This window comes from Eucyclogobius newberryi, unplaced genomic scaffold, assembly GCF_026437365.1.
Source record: "Eucyclogobius newberryi isolate DKJ021-1_F unplaced genomic scaffold, fEucNew1.0.hap1 SCAF_305, whole genome shotgun sequence".
Taxonomy (NCBI): domain Eukaryota; kingdom Metazoa; phylum Chordata; class Actinopteri; order Gobiiformes; family Gobiidae; genus Eucyclogobius; species Eucyclogobius newberryi.
The window spans coordinates 30,653-47,346 of record NW_027315952.1 but is presented as its reverse complement, the minus strand read 5'-3'; the positions used below and the strand labels follow the sequence as shown (position 1 = coordinate 47,346).

The 16,694-nt window shown below is 43.2% G+C and overlaps 5 protein-coding genes across 5 annotated transcripts; all 5 read left to right on the top strand.

Annotated features, from left to right (window-relative positions):
• The first annotated feature begins 4,914 nt into the window (after positions 1 to 4,914).
• LOC140374727 (histone H1.03-like) lies at positions 4,915 to 5,544 on the top strand. The gene has a single exon (XM_072461723.1). The coding sequence runs from the start codon at positions 4,915 to 4,917 to the stop codon at positions 5,527 to 5,529; it is 615 nt and encodes a 204-aa protein (XP_072317824.1). The 3' UTR covers positions 5,530 to 5,544.
• Positions 5,545 to 6,845: 1,301 nt separating this feature from the next.
• LOC140374725 (histone H3) lies at positions 6,846 to 7,293 on the top strand. Its single transcript, XM_072461720.1, has one exon. It carries the CDS (start codon positions 6,867 to 6,869, stop codon positions 7,275 to 7,277), a length of 411 nt encoding a protein of 136 aa, XP_072317821.1. The 5' UTR covers positions 6,846 to 6,866; the 3' UTR covers positions 7,278 to 7,293.
• Positions 7,294 to 8,468: 1,175 nt separating this feature from the next.
• On the top strand, positions 8,469 to 8,936 carry LOC140374724 (histone H2A-like). The gene has a single exon (XM_072461719.1). It carries the CDS (start codon positions 8,500 to 8,502, stop codon positions 8,875 to 8,877), a length of 378 nt encoding a protein of 125 aa, XP_072317820.1. The 5' UTR covers positions 8,469 to 8,499; the 3' UTR covers positions 8,878 to 8,936.
• A 2,551-nt stretch (positions 8,937 to 11,487) lies between these two features.
• On the top strand, positions 11,488 to 11,938 carry LOC140374728 (histone H2B 1/2). Its single transcript, XM_072461724.1, has one exon. The coding sequence runs from the start codon at positions 11,496 to 11,498 to the stop codon at positions 11,868 to 11,870; it is 375 nt and encodes a 124-aa protein (XP_072317825.1). The 5' UTR covers positions 11,488 to 11,495; the 3' UTR covers positions 11,871 to 11,938.
• Positions 11,939 to 12,595: 657 nt separating this feature from the next.
• On the top strand, positions 12,596 to 12,928 carry LOC140374726 (histone H4). The gene has a single exon (XM_072461722.1). It carries the CDS (start codon positions 12,600 to 12,602, stop codon positions 12,909 to 12,911), a length of 312 nt encoding a protein of 103 aa, XP_072317823.1. The 5' UTR covers positions 12,596 to 12,599; the 3' UTR covers positions 12,912 to 12,928.
• The last annotated feature ends 3,766 nt before the right edge of the window (positions 12,929 to 16,694 follow it).

Below are 16,694 nucleotides of genomic sequence, written 5' to 3'. Positions count from 1 at the left end.
GCGTCCTGAACATCCGGGTTAGCACAAGCTAACGTTTTTTTCAGATCCTTTTTATCACAAAAGACGACAAAGTTATTATAATAAATGCAACGCGCGCATAAAAGAGCGCATATTTTTCCGCACATTTTTAATGGAATTGAAATGATCATTACTTCGGTTTTATTAGGTGGATTTACACAAAACTTTACTCAGACGTAGCATGTTCATGAGTGTGAGTTGGTGGGCGGAGCATGTTCATGAGTGTGAGTTGGTGGGCGGAGCATGTTCATGAGTGTGAGTTGGTGGGCGGAGCATGTTCATGAGTGTGAGTTGGTGGGCGGAGCATGTTCATGAGTGAGTTGGTGGGCGGAGCATGTTCATGAGTGTGAGTTGGTGGGCGGAGCATGTTCATGACGCTGTAAACATGCCACAGTCTTTCATGCTCTGTCCCACATAAGATAAGGTAAGATAAGCCTTTATTGTCCACACATGGGGAAATTTTGATGTTGCAACGCAGTAGATACAGGGGTAAAGAACAGAAAACTTATAGGAAGTTAAAAAAAACACTCTTAATAGAAGAATTCTTATAAAGAAAAAAAAAAAAACTCTTATTAACAAAACTCCTGTAAACAGGTCCTCTCATATCTTAATAGGGAATGGAGGGAAGAAAATAAAAATAAAGATAAAATAAGATAAGATAAGATAAGATAAGATAAGATAAGATAAGATAAGATAATCCTTTATTGTCCCACATGGGGAAATTCCATTGATGCAACGCAGGTAGATACAGAGGTAGATACAGAAGAAAAGAACAAATAACTTATAGAAAGTTTGAAAAACACTCTCAGTAGAAGATCTCTTATAAAAAATCTCAATAATAATAATAATAATAATAGCTGGCATTAGACAAATAATACTAATAATAATGGTAAAGTAAACACTCTTATTTACATCAGTTATATGCACATGGGTATGACAGTATTGCACATGGGTATGACAGCATTGCACATGGGTATGACAGTATTGCACATGGGTATGACAGTATTGCACATGGGTATGACAGTATTGCACATGGGTATGTCAGTATTGCACATGGGTATGACAGGATTGGACATGGGTATGACAGGATTGCACATGGGTATGATAGTATTGCACATGGGTGTGACAGTATTGCACATGGGTATGACAGTATTGCACATGAGTATGTCAGTATTGCACATGGGTGTGACAGTATTGCACATGGGTATGACAGTATTGCACATGGGTGTGACAGTATTGCACATGGGTATGACAGTATTGCACATGGGTATGACAGTATTGCACATGGGTGTGACAGTATTGCACATGAGTATGACAGTATTGCACATGGGTGTGACCGTATTGCACATGGGTGTGACCGTATTGCACATGGGTATGACAGTATTGCACATGGGTGTGACAGTATTGCACATGGGTATGACAGTATTGCACATGGGTGTGACAGTATTGCACATGGGTATGACAGTATTGCACATGTGTATGACAGTATTGCACATGGGTATGACAGTATTGCACATGGGTATGACAGTGTGTGTTGAAGAGTGTGACAGCAGCAGAAGGACAGACTGTGAAACGTCTCCTTCACACAGCGAGGGTGGATCAGTCACTGAAGGTGCTCTCCAGAGTGGACAGAGTGTCCTGCAGGGGGCAGAGTGTCCTGCAGGGGGCGACACTCATGGTCCAGCATAGATGTGAGTTTAGCCAGGACCCTTCTGTCCCCCACCTCCTGCACCGAGTCCAAAGGACAGCCCAGGACGGAGCTTTGTCCAGCTTCTTCCTCTCCCTCTCTGTGATGCTGCTGCTCCAGCAGACCACACCTACAGGAGCTGATGCACCACAGAGTCAGAGAAGGTCTTCAGGAGTGGCCCTGTCAGGAGTGGCCCTGTCACTCCAAAAGACCTGAGTCTCCTCAGGAGGTAGAGCCCACTCTGGCTCTTCCTGTACAGTCTGTGTTATGAGTCCAGTCCAGTTTGTGGTTCAGATGAACACCAGGTCCTTGTATGAGTCACTCTCTCAATGTCCCGTCCCTGGATGTTCTCTGGTGAGGGGGGCGTGGCCTCTGTGGAAGTCCACCACCATCTCCTTGGTCTTCCCCGCGTTGATGAGGAGGTGGTTCCGCTGACACCAGTCCACAAAGTCCTGCTCCAGTCCTCTGTCCTCCACATCATCATCGTCCGTGATGAGTCCGATGATGGCAGAGTGGTCAGAGAACTTCTGCAGGACACAGCTGTCCGTGTCGTGTCTGAGGTCTGCAGTGTAGAGGGTGAAGAGAAAGGGCGCAAGGATGGTGCCCTGGGGCGCCCCCACACTGCAGGGCCCCCACACTGCAGGTCCCACACTGCAGGTCCGAGTGTCAGACACACAGTCCCGGGCTCTCACAAACTGGGGTCGGTCTGTGAGGTCGTCCAGGATCCACTCTGCAGGTCGTACTCCACACCAGCCGTCTCCAGCTTGTCCCTCAGGAGCTGATGGTGTTGAAGGCGCTGGAGAGATGAAAGAACAGGATCCTCACAGAGCTGCCAGGCTTCTCCAGGTGAGAGAGAGAGCGGTGCAGCAGGAGATGACGGCGTCCTCCACTCCGATGTCAGGCCGATATGCAAACTGCAGCGGGTCCATGGCTGGGCTCACGGTGGAGCGGAGGTGGTCCAGGACCAGCTCCAGTGTCTTCATCAGGACGTGAGACCCACCGGCCTGAAGCTGTTGAGGTCTTTGGCGTGTGGTGTCTTGGGCACAGGTACCAGACAAGAGGTCTTCAGACCTGTGGTACCACCCTCAGCTTCAGGCTCATGTTCCGCGGCTTGTTGTATGGAAAACACCGTCCGGAGGGAACAGTGTTCTCAAAACAGAAGTTGATGTAGTCCTGATGCTCTGTGATGGTGCTGATGTCCTCCCCATGTGGGCCATAGAGCTCAGTCCAGACAGTGGTGCTGAAGCAGTCCCTCAGAGTCTCCTCGCTCTCAGCAGAGCACCTCCTCACCACACGGGGCATGTTTAACACTTTATATGTGACACATGTTTAACACTTTATATGTGACACGTGTTTAACACTTTATATGTGACACGTGTTTAACACTTTATATGTGACACGTGTTTAACACTTTATATGTGACACGTGTTTAACACTTTATATGTGACACGTGTTTAACACTTTATATGTGACACATGTTTAACACTTTATATGTGACACATGTTAAACATGTGTCACATATAAAGTGTTAAACACTTTATATGTGACACATGTTTAACACTTTATATGTGACACATGTTTAACACTTTATATGTGACACATGTTTAACACTTTATATGTGACACGTGTTTAACACTTTATATGTGACACATGTTTAACACTTTATATGTGACACATGTTTAACACTTTATATGTGACACATGTTTAACACTTTATATGTGACACATGTTTAACACTTTATATGTGACACATGTTTAACACTTTATATGTGACACGTGTTTAACACTTTATATGTGACACGTGTTTAACACTTTATATGTGACACATGTTTAACACTTTATATGTGACACATGTTTAACACTTTATATGTGACACATGTTTAACACTTTATATGTGACACATGTTTAACACTTTATATGTGACACATGTTTAACACTTTATATGTGACACATGTTTAACACTTTATATGTGACACGTGTTTAACACTTTATATGTGACACGTGTTTAACACTTTATATGTGACACATGTTTAACACTTTATATGTGACACATGTTTAACACTTTATATGTGACACATGTTTAACACTTTATACTTCTGTTTAAAAGGCCTCGATTGTTACAGCTGTCCTTAGACAATGGAGCGGTATATATTTTTAACACTTTTTGGTTTTTTTTATTTTGACAATTTGACACCAGGAAATGATCATTAACATATGATCACTTATGGTCGTATCATAACTGTTTGTAAAATATATGATCCTATTATATTATAGCACAATCTCCACTTATTTGTGTTGGTTTGGGTTTTAATCCAAAACTGAACATCTCACTTTACATCTTAATACTTAATTTGTCATGCACCGTTGGTAACTCATGTATAAAATGTGCCCGGGCATGGACGTATACTTTGACTGTCATCTGTTTTTAAGGCAAATGTTCCATTACTTAATGTATAACTGAGCCATCAGTGATTTACCTACAATATTGTGCTTGTACTTACAATGCCTGTGTACATCAAATACATTATATCCTTCTAACACAAATTCAGCAATTAACCAAGTCGCCATGGTTTGAAATGTACATGTTGATTTCTGATATTCCTTAATTTGTTCCAAAACCTTTCTCCACACAGTTTCCACACATCACACTCGTGTAAACACATATAGTTATGTACATGAACAGAATTATACCATTGCCCCAGCGCAGACTGACACAGAAAGGCTCCTCAGCTTTGTGTTTACTACCGCCACAAACTCGGTTAATTACAACTAAACACTGAAGCCACACTACAAGTTTAGTTTGTGTATTTACTCCTTGACATCTCTTTTGTTTGTCTAAATACAAATAGTTTCTTATGTATCAAAGTTTAGTCCACTTTAAAGCTAAATGTAGGAAAAAGTCGATGCCGAGTGTCTCGCTGGTGTGGACATGGCCAGGGTTTGATGGCTCGTTCTTAAAAACACAAGACTCTGTCAGTCTATGACTGCATTAGACAACTAGATGTGACTTTGTTCTAAAGATTCGTGTCAAATAGTTTGCAAAAAATTAGTCACGTTACTGTATTTTTAACTCTAAACTGCGAAGAGAAAACACAAAGCGGAGCCGGCGCCGCTCAGCAGAGAGGGTTGAGTCTCTACGGTTCTCATGTCCGTTATAAGGATCCTCCGCGCGCGCCCCGGCTCCAGACACAGATCTAACCGACACGAATCATGGCAGAGACCGCTCCCACAGCAGCCCCGGCTCCGGCCAAAGCCAAGGCCCCCAAGAAGAAGGCCGCGGCCAAGAAGAAGGACGCGGGCCCCAGCCTCACGAAGCTGATCACCGACGCCATCGCCGAGTCCAAGGAGCGCAAGGGCACTTCCGTGGCCGCGGTGAAGAAGGCGCTGGCGGCAAAGGGCGTCGATGTGGCGAAAGCCAACAAGCGCATCAACACCACTCTGAAGAAGATGGTGGCCTCAGGCACCGTGAGCCAGACCAAGGGCACGGGGGCCTCCGGCTCCTTCAAACTGGCCACGAAGGAGGCCAAGCCCAAGACCGCAGCGAAGAAGAAGAGCCCCGTTAAAGCCAAGAAGCCCGCGGCGGCGGCGAAGAAGGCAGCTTCCCCCAAGAAGAAGGTGGTGAAGAAGGCGCCCGCCAAGAAGGCCAAGTCCCCGGCCAAGAAAGCGGCGAAGAAGCCCGCCAAGAGCCCCAAGAAAGTGGCAGCCAAGAAGCCCGCCAAGAGCCCCAAGAAAGCTGCGCCCAAGAAGGCCGCCAAGGCAGTGAAGAAGAGCCCCGCGAAGAAGGCCCCCGCAAAGAAGGCCCCGGCAAGGAAGGCCAAGAAGTAAAGTCACAGCGACCACCACGACCCTCAAAAGGCTCTTTTAAGAGCCACCACTCTCTCTAAAGAGCAGCTCTTCCCTTGAATATCAATGTTGCAGAATCACAATCACAGTAATCATGAAACACATTATGTTTATTACTGGGAGAGTCAGTTTGGTTTCAGGAAAGAACGACCTACATCTTTAGCACTTCCACAGAAAACAGAACATATCACCACAGCAATTGAAAATAAACAGCGCTCTAGCAGTTTATATCGACCTCAAAAAGAACTTCCAAACCATAGACCATATTCATAGAAGACAATTACAGGGATTGCAGGGGGCGCCACAATGACAATATCTGTGGCTCGGGTAAAACTTTGGGACTCATTGGATTGTCACTCAAAAACATCACCTAAGCTCTCTATATTTATCAGTTTAAAGCAACAACAAAATCATATTAATTTGAAAAGGGAAAAAAAATGACTGAACCATTGAAGTGTGGCATGTCGTAAATGAGAAACGTTAAACAAGTTGTCTTAAACAAAATGTGTTCAAAACCATCTTGTTTTGTTGTTGTTTTTATATATTTGTTTTCTTCTCTGCTCCTTTTTGATTGTGCTGGTCATTTCTGTGAACGTAAATAGCACAACATTGACACAAAACGGTTCTTCTGTGAGACTCACCCACAGAAGAACAGAATTATAATACAATACTATAGTACTTTACAAGGCAGTGCAATAGGCACGTTGTCTTGCTTTATTTCATCAGTTTCACGTTTTTATACATTTATAAAAATAGTATATATTTTGTATTTTTTATTATTATGTTTTCAATATTCTCTGTCCATGAAACAGCTGTAAATAAGAGTGTCACTATTGTTATTATATAGTATAAGAGCTTTTTTTATAAGAGCTTTTCGAGTTGTTTTCATCCGTTATTTTTCACTTCTGTACCTACTTTGTGTTGCAACAGTGGAATTTCCACATTGTGGGACAAATAAAGGCTTGTGATCTTATATCACTACAATATATTATTCTATGTGATCCTGAAACATGGACGCATTGTGACGTTTTTGACGAACAAAGTGTTTAATATGTTTGATGAGGACAACTCAAAATGAACTGTTACAGTTTCAAAAGCCTTGAAGAAACTCAAACTAAAATCTGATCACGTTATTTATGAAGTTATAGAATGAAAGGGACAGAACACGGGGCGCGTGGGACAGAGGCGTGGTTAATGTTTGAATTCAGAGCGCGAGCCCAGCTCAGCCAATCGGCTTCGCCCTGGTTGTATAAAGCCCGCTGCCGCTGGCTGAGAGAGCAAAGAGTTTCAGGTTTGACACTGACCCAAGAGCAGAGAAAATGGCCAGAACGAAGCAGACAGCGCGTAAATCCACCGGAGGAAAGGCTCCCAGGAAGCAGCTCGCCACCAAGGCGGCCCGCAAGAGCGCCCCGGCCACCGGCGGCGTCAAGAAGCCTCACCGTTACAGGCCCGGCACCGTGGCCCTGAGGGAGATCCGCCGCTACCAGAAGTCCACCGAGCTGCTCATCCGCAAGCTGCCCTTCCAGCGCCTCGTCAGGGAGATCGCCCAGGACTTCAAGACCGACCTGCGCTTCCAGAGCTCTGCCGTCATGGCTCTGCAGGAGGCCAGCGAGGCCTACCTGGTGGGTCTGTTCGAGGACACCAACCTGTGCGCCATCCACGCCAAGAGAGTGACCATCATGCCCAAGGACATCCAGCTGGCCCGACGCATCCGCGGAGAGAGGGCTTAAACTGACCCCGAGTGAACCCAAAGCAACGGCTCTTTTAAGAGCCACCAACACATTCTAAGAGCCATACTTGACCAGAACATTGCTTGGAATCCTAAATAGGGCCACCTTTAAAAAAACATATTAAATACCAACTCAATTAGGTGAAACTGTCATGTTCATGTGCAATTATACTCTAAAGCAATTAAGGCCAAGTTCATGTGCCTATAACTGATGTAAATAAGAGTGTACGTAACTGTATTAGTATTTAGTCTTATTCTAGCTAGTTTTACTTTACTTTTATTTATGGTTTTCCTCCATTCCCTATTAAGATATGAGAGGAGTTTTGTTCTATAAGAAGTTTTTTTTCTCATACTTCCTAAAGTTAATTCAGCCTAACACGTATGTTATATCATATATTTATAAGACATTTTTTTTTTTTGCCATTGCCAATGAACTGAATTCACGAACATAAGATTAAGATAAACCTTTAATAATCCACACAGTGGGGAAATGTCAGTGTTACAACATAGGTACAGAAGTGAGACATCAGATAACTTACACTTTTAATAGTTAAGATATTCCTTTATTGTCCCACATGGGGAAATTTCATTGGTGCAACGTTGGTAGATACAGATCACTTATAGGAAGTCTGAAAAACACTTTCAGTAGAAGATCTCCTATAAATAAATAAAAACTCCCATAGACAAATAAATAAATACATAAATACCATTGCATGTGATCACGACAGTAATTGCACATGCATATGTGTCACGACAGCACATAGACTGCACATGCATTTCACAGTAATTGCAATTCATGTGCAAATAGAGGAGCCCTTACAAAAGGAAAAAAAGAAAAACCTTATATTCTTAACAAAAGTAAAAAAATAAATGAAACAAAAATGTACAATGATAAAACAACTTTTATAAACTCAAAACGAAAAACAATTATAATCTGCTACAGGATACAATTATCAACATTACAATTTAGTAGTAGTGTTATAGCCACAGTGTTGTTCCCCATTGTAAGTTCTCTTGTCCTAAATGTACAGTCGTGAACTTGAATGTATTGTTTCATGTATTGTTACTTTGGTAAAGCGGAGAGGATATCCGTGCTCTGATTGGAGAATCAAACTAACGCTCAGCCGACCAATCAGAAGTCAGCACTGCTGCTATATATACCGCCTGTGAGCGGCCACAGAGAACAGTTTCTCCCTCGTGTGAAATCATCTGATACTACAAACATGTCTGGAAGAGGAAAGGGCGCCGGTAAAGCCAGAGCAAAGGCAAAGAGCCGCTCCTCCAGAGCCGGGCTGCAGTTCCCCGTGGGCCGTGTGCACAGGCTGCTGAGGAAGGGTAACTACGCCCAGCGCGTCGGAGCCGGAGCTCCCGTCTACCTGGCCGCGGTGCTCGAGTACCTGACCGCTGAGATCCTGGAGTTGGCCGGTAACGCCGCCAGAGACAACAAGAAGACCAGGATCATCCCCCGCCACCTGCAGCTGGCCGTCCGCAACGACGAGGAGCTGAACAAGCTGCTGGGAGGAGTGACCATCGCCCAGGGAGGCGTGCTGCCCAACATCCAGGCCGTGCTCCTGCCCAAGAAGACCGAGAAGGCCAAGTAAAGCCAGACCCGGATAACAACACAACGGCTCTTTTAAGAGCCACCCACTCCAGAGAAGGAAACAAAACTGTTGCCTGATTTCTAACTGAAACTTGTTTGCAGGTCAACTTGTCCACATTTTAGTGACTTACAAATGGGTGAGAATATGTCAAACATGGCAAAGAAAATAATTGTCAAACGTCTCACTGGTCAAAACTAACAGTGATGAATTGGTCAAATCCCAAAACTAAAAGCCTGTTAAATATTCCAACAACCGAATTGAATTAAACCATATAAATTATAAAGTGCTGTGATTTCAGGTACTCTTGAGTCTTGTTTTGCTTTGTCTGTCCAAAAGTTAAAACTTGTCTAAATCCAGTTAAATGCCATATTATCTTCGCTCTCTAGTGGTGGATTTGATCACTGACGGTCATTTAACTGTGTATTCAAGTCACAGACAAAGCTCCCATTTATATATATATATATATTACATTTTTTTACGATTAAATAAACACAATTTTGATTGTTTTGTTTCATTTAGCAAAACCCTACACACAATTAGCACAACCACAAACCCAATTAGCAAAACACCTTAGCTCCTTTGCAAAATGAACCACTCTTGTAAAAACTCTTCACTAATTGATCAAAACCATATTTTTTTACCATATGAAACACACATGTTGCATATGACTTATCTATGTTTGCACCAGTTACACACCAGTTACACACCAGTTACACACCAGATACACACAAGTTACACACCAGTTACACACCAGATACACACCAGTTACACACCAGTTACACACCAGATACACACCAGATACACACCAGTTACACACCAGTTACACACCAGATACACACCAGATACACACCAGTTACACACCAGTTACACACCAGATACACACCAGATACACACCAGTTACACACCAGATACACACAAGTTACACACCAGTTACACACCAGATACACACCAGTTACACACCAGTTACACACCAGATACACAACAGATACACACCAGTTACACACCAGATACACACCAGATACACACCAGATACACACCAGATACACACCAGATACACACAAGTTACACACCAGTTACACACCAGATACACTCCAGTTACACGCCAGTTACACACCAGTTACACACCAGATACACACCAGTTACACACCAGTTACACACCAGATACACTCCAGATACACTCCAGTTACACACCAGTTACACACCAGTTACACACCAGATACACACCAGTTACACACCAGATACACTCCAGTTACACACCAGTTACACACCAGATACACACCAGATACACACCAGTTACACTCCAGATACACACCAGTTACACACCAGATACACTCCAGTTACACACCAGTTACACACCAGATACACACCAGTTACACACCAGATACACACAAGTTACACACCAGTTACACACCAGATACACTCCAGTTACACACCAGTTACACACCAGTTACACACCAGTTACACACCAGTTACACACCAGATACACACCAGTTACACACCAGTTACACTCCAGATACACACCAGTTACACACCAGTTACACTCCAGATACACTCCAGTTACACACCAGTTACACACCAGATACACACCAGTTACACACCAGATACACTCCAGTTATACACCAGTTACACACCAGATACACTCCAGTTACACACCAGTTACACACCAGATGGGTGTGGTCATTTGGCTCATGGGTGTGGTCATTTGGCACATGGGTGTGGTCATTTGACAGTCAGTGCTTTAGCATTGCAAAGAAGTGACATTTTGATAAACTTCTGTGTCTTAAATACATACAAGTGTGTTCAGTGTTGTAAATCACTGTGTGTGTTGTTTTGCACAAAGTGTGAACTGACTTATTGTGTTACAGTGGTGCAGATCTGAGGCCCAGTTTTGCTCCTTGACTGTAAGGTTTTGATAATTGGGCTAAACTTTAGATTTTAGTGTTTATTCAATAGTAAAAACAACTATAATATTAGTTAAAGTTTGTAGATCCCACAAGCACTTCTGTGAAAGAACTGTGTTTGTTAATTGTGTGGTTTGCAGTTATTTTTGTTGAGTTGTTTAATACACAGTAAAGTACCATCAGTGATGAGATCAACTGCTTTGAAAATACATTTACTGTATCAGAAAACAAAATAAACACGTGTTCTAACTAAGAAAGGGTTAGGGTCAATTACAGAATTCACAGACTGGGAAATGCTTTGGCATCAAAGGTGCAACATACAATGTAAAATATATGAAAAAGGGAATGCATAATATTTTGTATTTACAAACAACTGGATTGAAGCTATGAATTTACCTTGTAATTATTTCTTGTGATTTAGTAAGAATTGAGCATTATTATCAATATGTGTACTTTTGGTTTTATTAAATGATAGTTCTGAATTTAGTAGTTTCATCTGAGATTTTCTTTTCTTTTTTTTTATTTAGATATTTTAGAAATCCTTTAGTTCTTTATTTCAATATTTCCCAGAGGAATTGTAAAAGAGAAAACACCACTTCTTATAATCCACCAATCAGCTTCGAGGAACAGCACAGCTTATCTGCATGAGGCTTGCTTTAAACGGCGGGGCGGCGCGCTCTCAAGTCATTCGTCCGTCTGTCCTCAGAACAGCTCACGATGCCTGAACCCGCCAAGGCCGCGCCCAAGAAGGGCTCCAAGAAAGCCGTGACCAAGACCGCTGGAAAAGGCGGCAAGAAGAGGAGAAAGTCCAGGAAGGAGAGCTACGCCATCTACGTGTACAAGGTGCTGAAGCAGGTCCACCCCGACACCGGCATCTCCTCCAAGGCCATGGGCATCATGAACTCTTTCGTCAACGACATCTTCGAGAGGATCGGCGGAGAGGCCTCCCGCCTGGCGCACTACAACAAGCGCTCCACCATCACCTCCAGAGAGATCCAGACCGCCGTGCGCCTCCTGCTGCCCGGAGAGCTGGCCAAGCACGCCGTGTCCGAGGGCACCAAGGCCGTGACCAAGTACACCAGCTCCAAGTAAACCCCAGTGTGCTCCAACCTTTCAACAACGGCCCTTCTCAGGGCCACCCACATCTGACAAAGATGAACGTCTACCACTTGCATTTATTTATTTATTTTTATATAATATTATATATATATATATATATATATATAAAGGTCTCCACCCAGAGTAAAATTAGGTTGGTTAAACCGCTCTAAATTTGCAACGTCTAGTTAAATTCAAAGATTGTTTGACGGACTTGAAATGAATCATGCTCTGAATAAAGCAGTAAACTAAATATGTAAAGTTAGTTACTGGAGTGTTATACTCTATTGTAAATGGAAATGTTAAGTATTCATTCACAAATGTTACAACCTCGTAGATGAGCATATTTAATGTAGGCCCATATTATTAATAATGTATATACTTAGATTTTTGTGAAATGTTTCAAAAGTGGAAAGATGAGCACTTACGCACTTTATTGTGGAGTTAATTGTATGCTGTGAATGAACAGTATTTTCATTTAAGTGAAAGGGCATCGTTTTTCAGTTTGTTAATATCGTGAGAAATGTGTACGTTTTTTTCTTTTAAGACTAAAAAAAGCAAAAGTATTGTTCTGCGTAAACGACCTTTGGGAGGCACGTTCCTATTGGTGGAAGAACGGCCACGCCCACAGACTGTCTTCACCTGCGTCCGCAAAAGCAGGATAAACACCATTGGAGCGGCCGTTAGAGCCACATCTGACTCTTCCACCAAGAAACAGTAAACATGAGTGGACGCGGCAAAGGAGGAAAAGGACTCGGTAAAGGAGGCGCCAAGCGCCACCGCAAAGTTCTCCGTGACAACATCCAGGGCATCACCAAGCCCGCTATCCGCCGTCTGGCTCGCCGCGGCGGCGTGAAGCGTATCTCCGGTCTGATCTACGAGGAGACCCGCGGAGTGCTCAAGGTTTTCCTGGAGAACGTGATCCGTGACGCCGTCACCTACACCGAGCACGCCAAGAGGAAGACCGTGACCGCCATGGACGTGGTGTACGCCCTGAAGAGACAGGGCCGCACTCTGTACGGCTTCGGAGGTTAAACGACACTTGACTGAACACGACAACAACAACAACGGCTCTTTTAAGAGCCACACACATGTGCAGAAGAGCATTATCTTTTCTCATGGTTACACCTCGTTTGATCCTAAATTATTAAACCTGGAAAAAGTAGAATAAAACCTTAGATCTACAGCGTGGCTATGAACTGTCTCAGATATATATTGTATTTTTTATATATATATATAAATGGGAGCTCTATCTGTGACTTAAATTCACAGATAAATGACCAGTGATCACATCCACCACCAGAGAGTGAAGATAATATGGGATTTAACTGGATTTAGACAGTTTTAACTTCTGGATATAAAGACAAAACAAGACTCAAGAGTACCTGAAATCACAGCCCTTTATCATTTATATGGTGATTATATGGATGAAATGGACTGAACTGAAGTAACTGGACATTTACAAAATGAAAAGACCAACTTTAGCAGTGAACCTGAAAATGGGCACTTGGAGGTAATATTGAATGTACTGGTCAACTAAATGTATTAGAACAAAATCATAACTTCGTCCCTGGATGTCTTGGGCCCAAAATGAGTCCAAGACATTGTAACATCTTTCTGTTGTCTTTAGTCCACATCCAGAGCTGTCACAGCCCAGACAACCCCCTCTGCTCAAAACAATCTTCTGCTTCTTTATGCATTATCTCCCCCCGGGATGGTAAATAAGTTGGGAAGTATGAACCCGCCCAAACGTTATGAACCTGAGACTGGCCGTTGGATACGGGCCTGAGTCCGTCAATCGATCATGTTTATATGTTTGCAGACTGTGAGGATGCAGAGTTTACAACCGGCCACTAGAGGCCTGTATAGTCCAAGCTCAGGGAGCCGAGTAAAAGACCTGAGGACGGGCGAGCAGAGAGTGTGGAGCACGGGACGTAACATCGATTAGTTTATACCTGGCAAAACATTCCATTTCCATAGCATTTATTACACGGCCCTCAGACCCACGGCCCTCAGACCCACGGCCCTCAGACCCACGGCCCTCAGACCCACGGCCCTCAGAGGCCCTCAGACCCACGGCCCTCAGACCCACGGCCCTCAGAGCCCCTCAGAGGCCCTCAGAGGCCCTCAGACCCACGGCCCTCAGGCCCGTGGTGGTCATCAGTTTGATGATATGTTCAGTTATTAAACTCATGGATCATAGTTTTACGCCTGTAGGTTATTCGAGGCATTTGGGCTCACCCACGGCACCTCGCCCGTTCACGTCACCTACACGCGCTCTGATTGGTCTAGACCAGGGGGGTCAAACTCAATTGGGTCGCGGGCCGAACACAACGTAAAAAATAAAACAATACAAAATATAAGAACTAAATAGCTTTATAAAGCCTACGCTGTTTTTCAAGCAATTACTGGATCAATTAAAAGAAATTACAAACACGTTTGTTCTCATAAACTGAAATGTATTTAGAAAAACAAGTGTCATTTCACCAACTCTGAGCTTCAGTTTATGAGCATCACAACTTCAGAGTTGATCTACAGAGATAAACATTTAGTCTATTGTTAAATATAGTTAAATATTGTATTTGAATTAACAAAATAAACTTCTCAAGATCTAAAAAAACCTTTTAAAAGTACTAAGTAACATTTCCACTTCTGTGTAGTCCTCTGTAGTTCTCTGTAGTTCTCTGTAGTTCTCTGTAGTCCTCTGTAGTTCTCTGTAGTTCTCTGTAGTCCTCTGTAGTCATCTGTAGTCCTCTGTAGTTCTCTGTAGTCATCTGTAGTTCTCTGTAGTTCTCTGTAGTCATCTGTAGTCCTCTGTAGTCCTCTGTAGTTCTCTGTAGTCATCTGTAGTCCTCTGTAGTTCTCTGTAGTCATCTGTAGTCCTCTGTAGTCCTCTGTAGTTCTCTGTAGTTCTCTGTAGTCATCTGTAGTTCTCTGTAGTCATCTGTAGTCCTCTGTAGTTCTCTGTAGTCATCTGTAGTTCTCTGTAGTTCTCTGTAGTCCTCTGTAGTCCTCTGTAGTTCTCTGTAGTCCTCTGTAGTTCTCTGTAGTTCTCTGTAGTCCTCTGTAGTTCTCTGTAGTCATCTGTAGTCCTCTGTAGTTCTCTGTAGTCATATGTAGTTCTCTGTAGTTATCTGTAGTCATCTGTAGTTCTCTGTAGTTCTCTGTAGTTCTCTGTAGTCCTCTGTAGTTCTCTGTAGTCCTCTGTAGTTCTCTGTAGTTCTCTGTAGTCATCTGTAGTCCTCTGTAGTTCTCTGTAGTTCTCTGTATCATCTGTAGTCCTTTGTAGTTCTCTGTAGTCCTCTGTAGTTCTCTGTAGTTCTCTGTAGTCCTCTGTAGTTCTCTGTAGTCATCTGTAGTCCTCTGTAGTTCTCTGTAGTTCTCTGTAGTTCTCTGTAGTCATCTGTAGTCCTCTGTAGTCCTCTGTAGTTCTCTGTAGTTCTCCGTAGTTCTCTGTAGTTCTCTGTAGTTCTCTGTAGGTCTCTGTAGTCATCTGTAGTTCTCTGTAGTTTTCTGTAGTTCTCTGTAGTTCTCTGTAGTTCTCCGTAGTTCTCTGTAGTTCTCTGTAGGTCTCTGTAGGTCTCTGTAGTTCTCTGTAGTTCTCTGTAGTTCTCTGTAGTTTTCTGTAGTTCTCTGTAGTCATCTGTAGTTCTCTGTAGTTCTCTGTAGTCATCTGTAGTCCTCTGTAGTTCTCTGTAGTTCTCTGTAGGTCTCTGTAGTTCTCTGTAGTTCTCTGTAGTTCTCTGTAGTCATCTGTAGTCCTCTGTAGTCCTCTGTAGTTCTCTGTAGTCATCTGTAGTTCTCTGTAGTTCTCTGTAGTCCTCTGTAGTCCTCTGTAGTTCTCTGTAGTCCTCTGTAGTTCTCTGTAGTTATCTGTAGTTCTCTGTAGTCCTCTGTAGTTCTCTGTAGTTCTCTGTAGTTCTCTGTAGTCCTCTGTAGTTCTCTGTAGTTATCTGTAGTTCTCTGTAGTCCTCTGTAGTTCTCTGTAGTCCTCTGTAGTTCTCTGTAGTCATCTGTAGTCCTCTGTAGTTCTCTGTAGTCATATGTAGTTCTCTGTAGTTATCTGTAGTCATCTGTAGTTCTCTGTAGTTCTCTGTAGTTCTCTGTAGTCCTCTGTAGTTCTCTGTAGTCCTCTGTAGTTCTCTGTAGTTCTCTGTAGTCATCTGTAGTCCTCTGTAGTTCTCTGTAGTTCTCTGTATCATCTGTAGTCCTTTGTAGTTCTCTGTAGTCCTCTGTAGTTCTCTGTAGTTCTCTGTAGTCCTCTGTAGTTCTCTGTAGTCATCTGTAGTCCTCTGTAGTTCTCTGTAGTTCTCTGTAGTTCTCTGTAGTTCTCTGTAGTCATCTGTAGTCCTCTGTAGTCCTCTGTAGTTCTCTGTAGTTCTCCGTAGTTCTCTGTAGTTCTCTGTAGTTCTCTGTAGGTCTCTGTAGTCATCTGTAGTTCTCTGTAGTTTTCTGTAGTTCTCTGTAGTTCTCTGTAGTTCTCCGTAGTTCTCTGTAGTTCTCTGTAGGTCTCTGTAGGTCTCTGTAGTTCTCTGTAGTTCTCTGTAGTTCTCTGTAGTTTTCTGTAGTTCTCTGTAGTCATCTGTAGTTCTCTGTAGTTCTCTGTAGTCATCTGTAGTCCTCTGTAGTTCTCTGTAGTTCTCTGTAGGTCTCTGTAGTTCTCTGTAGTTCTCTGTAGTTCTCTGTAGTCATCTGTAGTCCTCTGTAGTCCTCTGTAGTTCTCTGTAGTCATCTGTAGTTCTCTGTAGTTCTCTGTAGTCCTCTGTAGTCCTCTGTAGTTCTCTGTAGTCCTCTGTAGTTCTCTGTAGTTATCTGTAG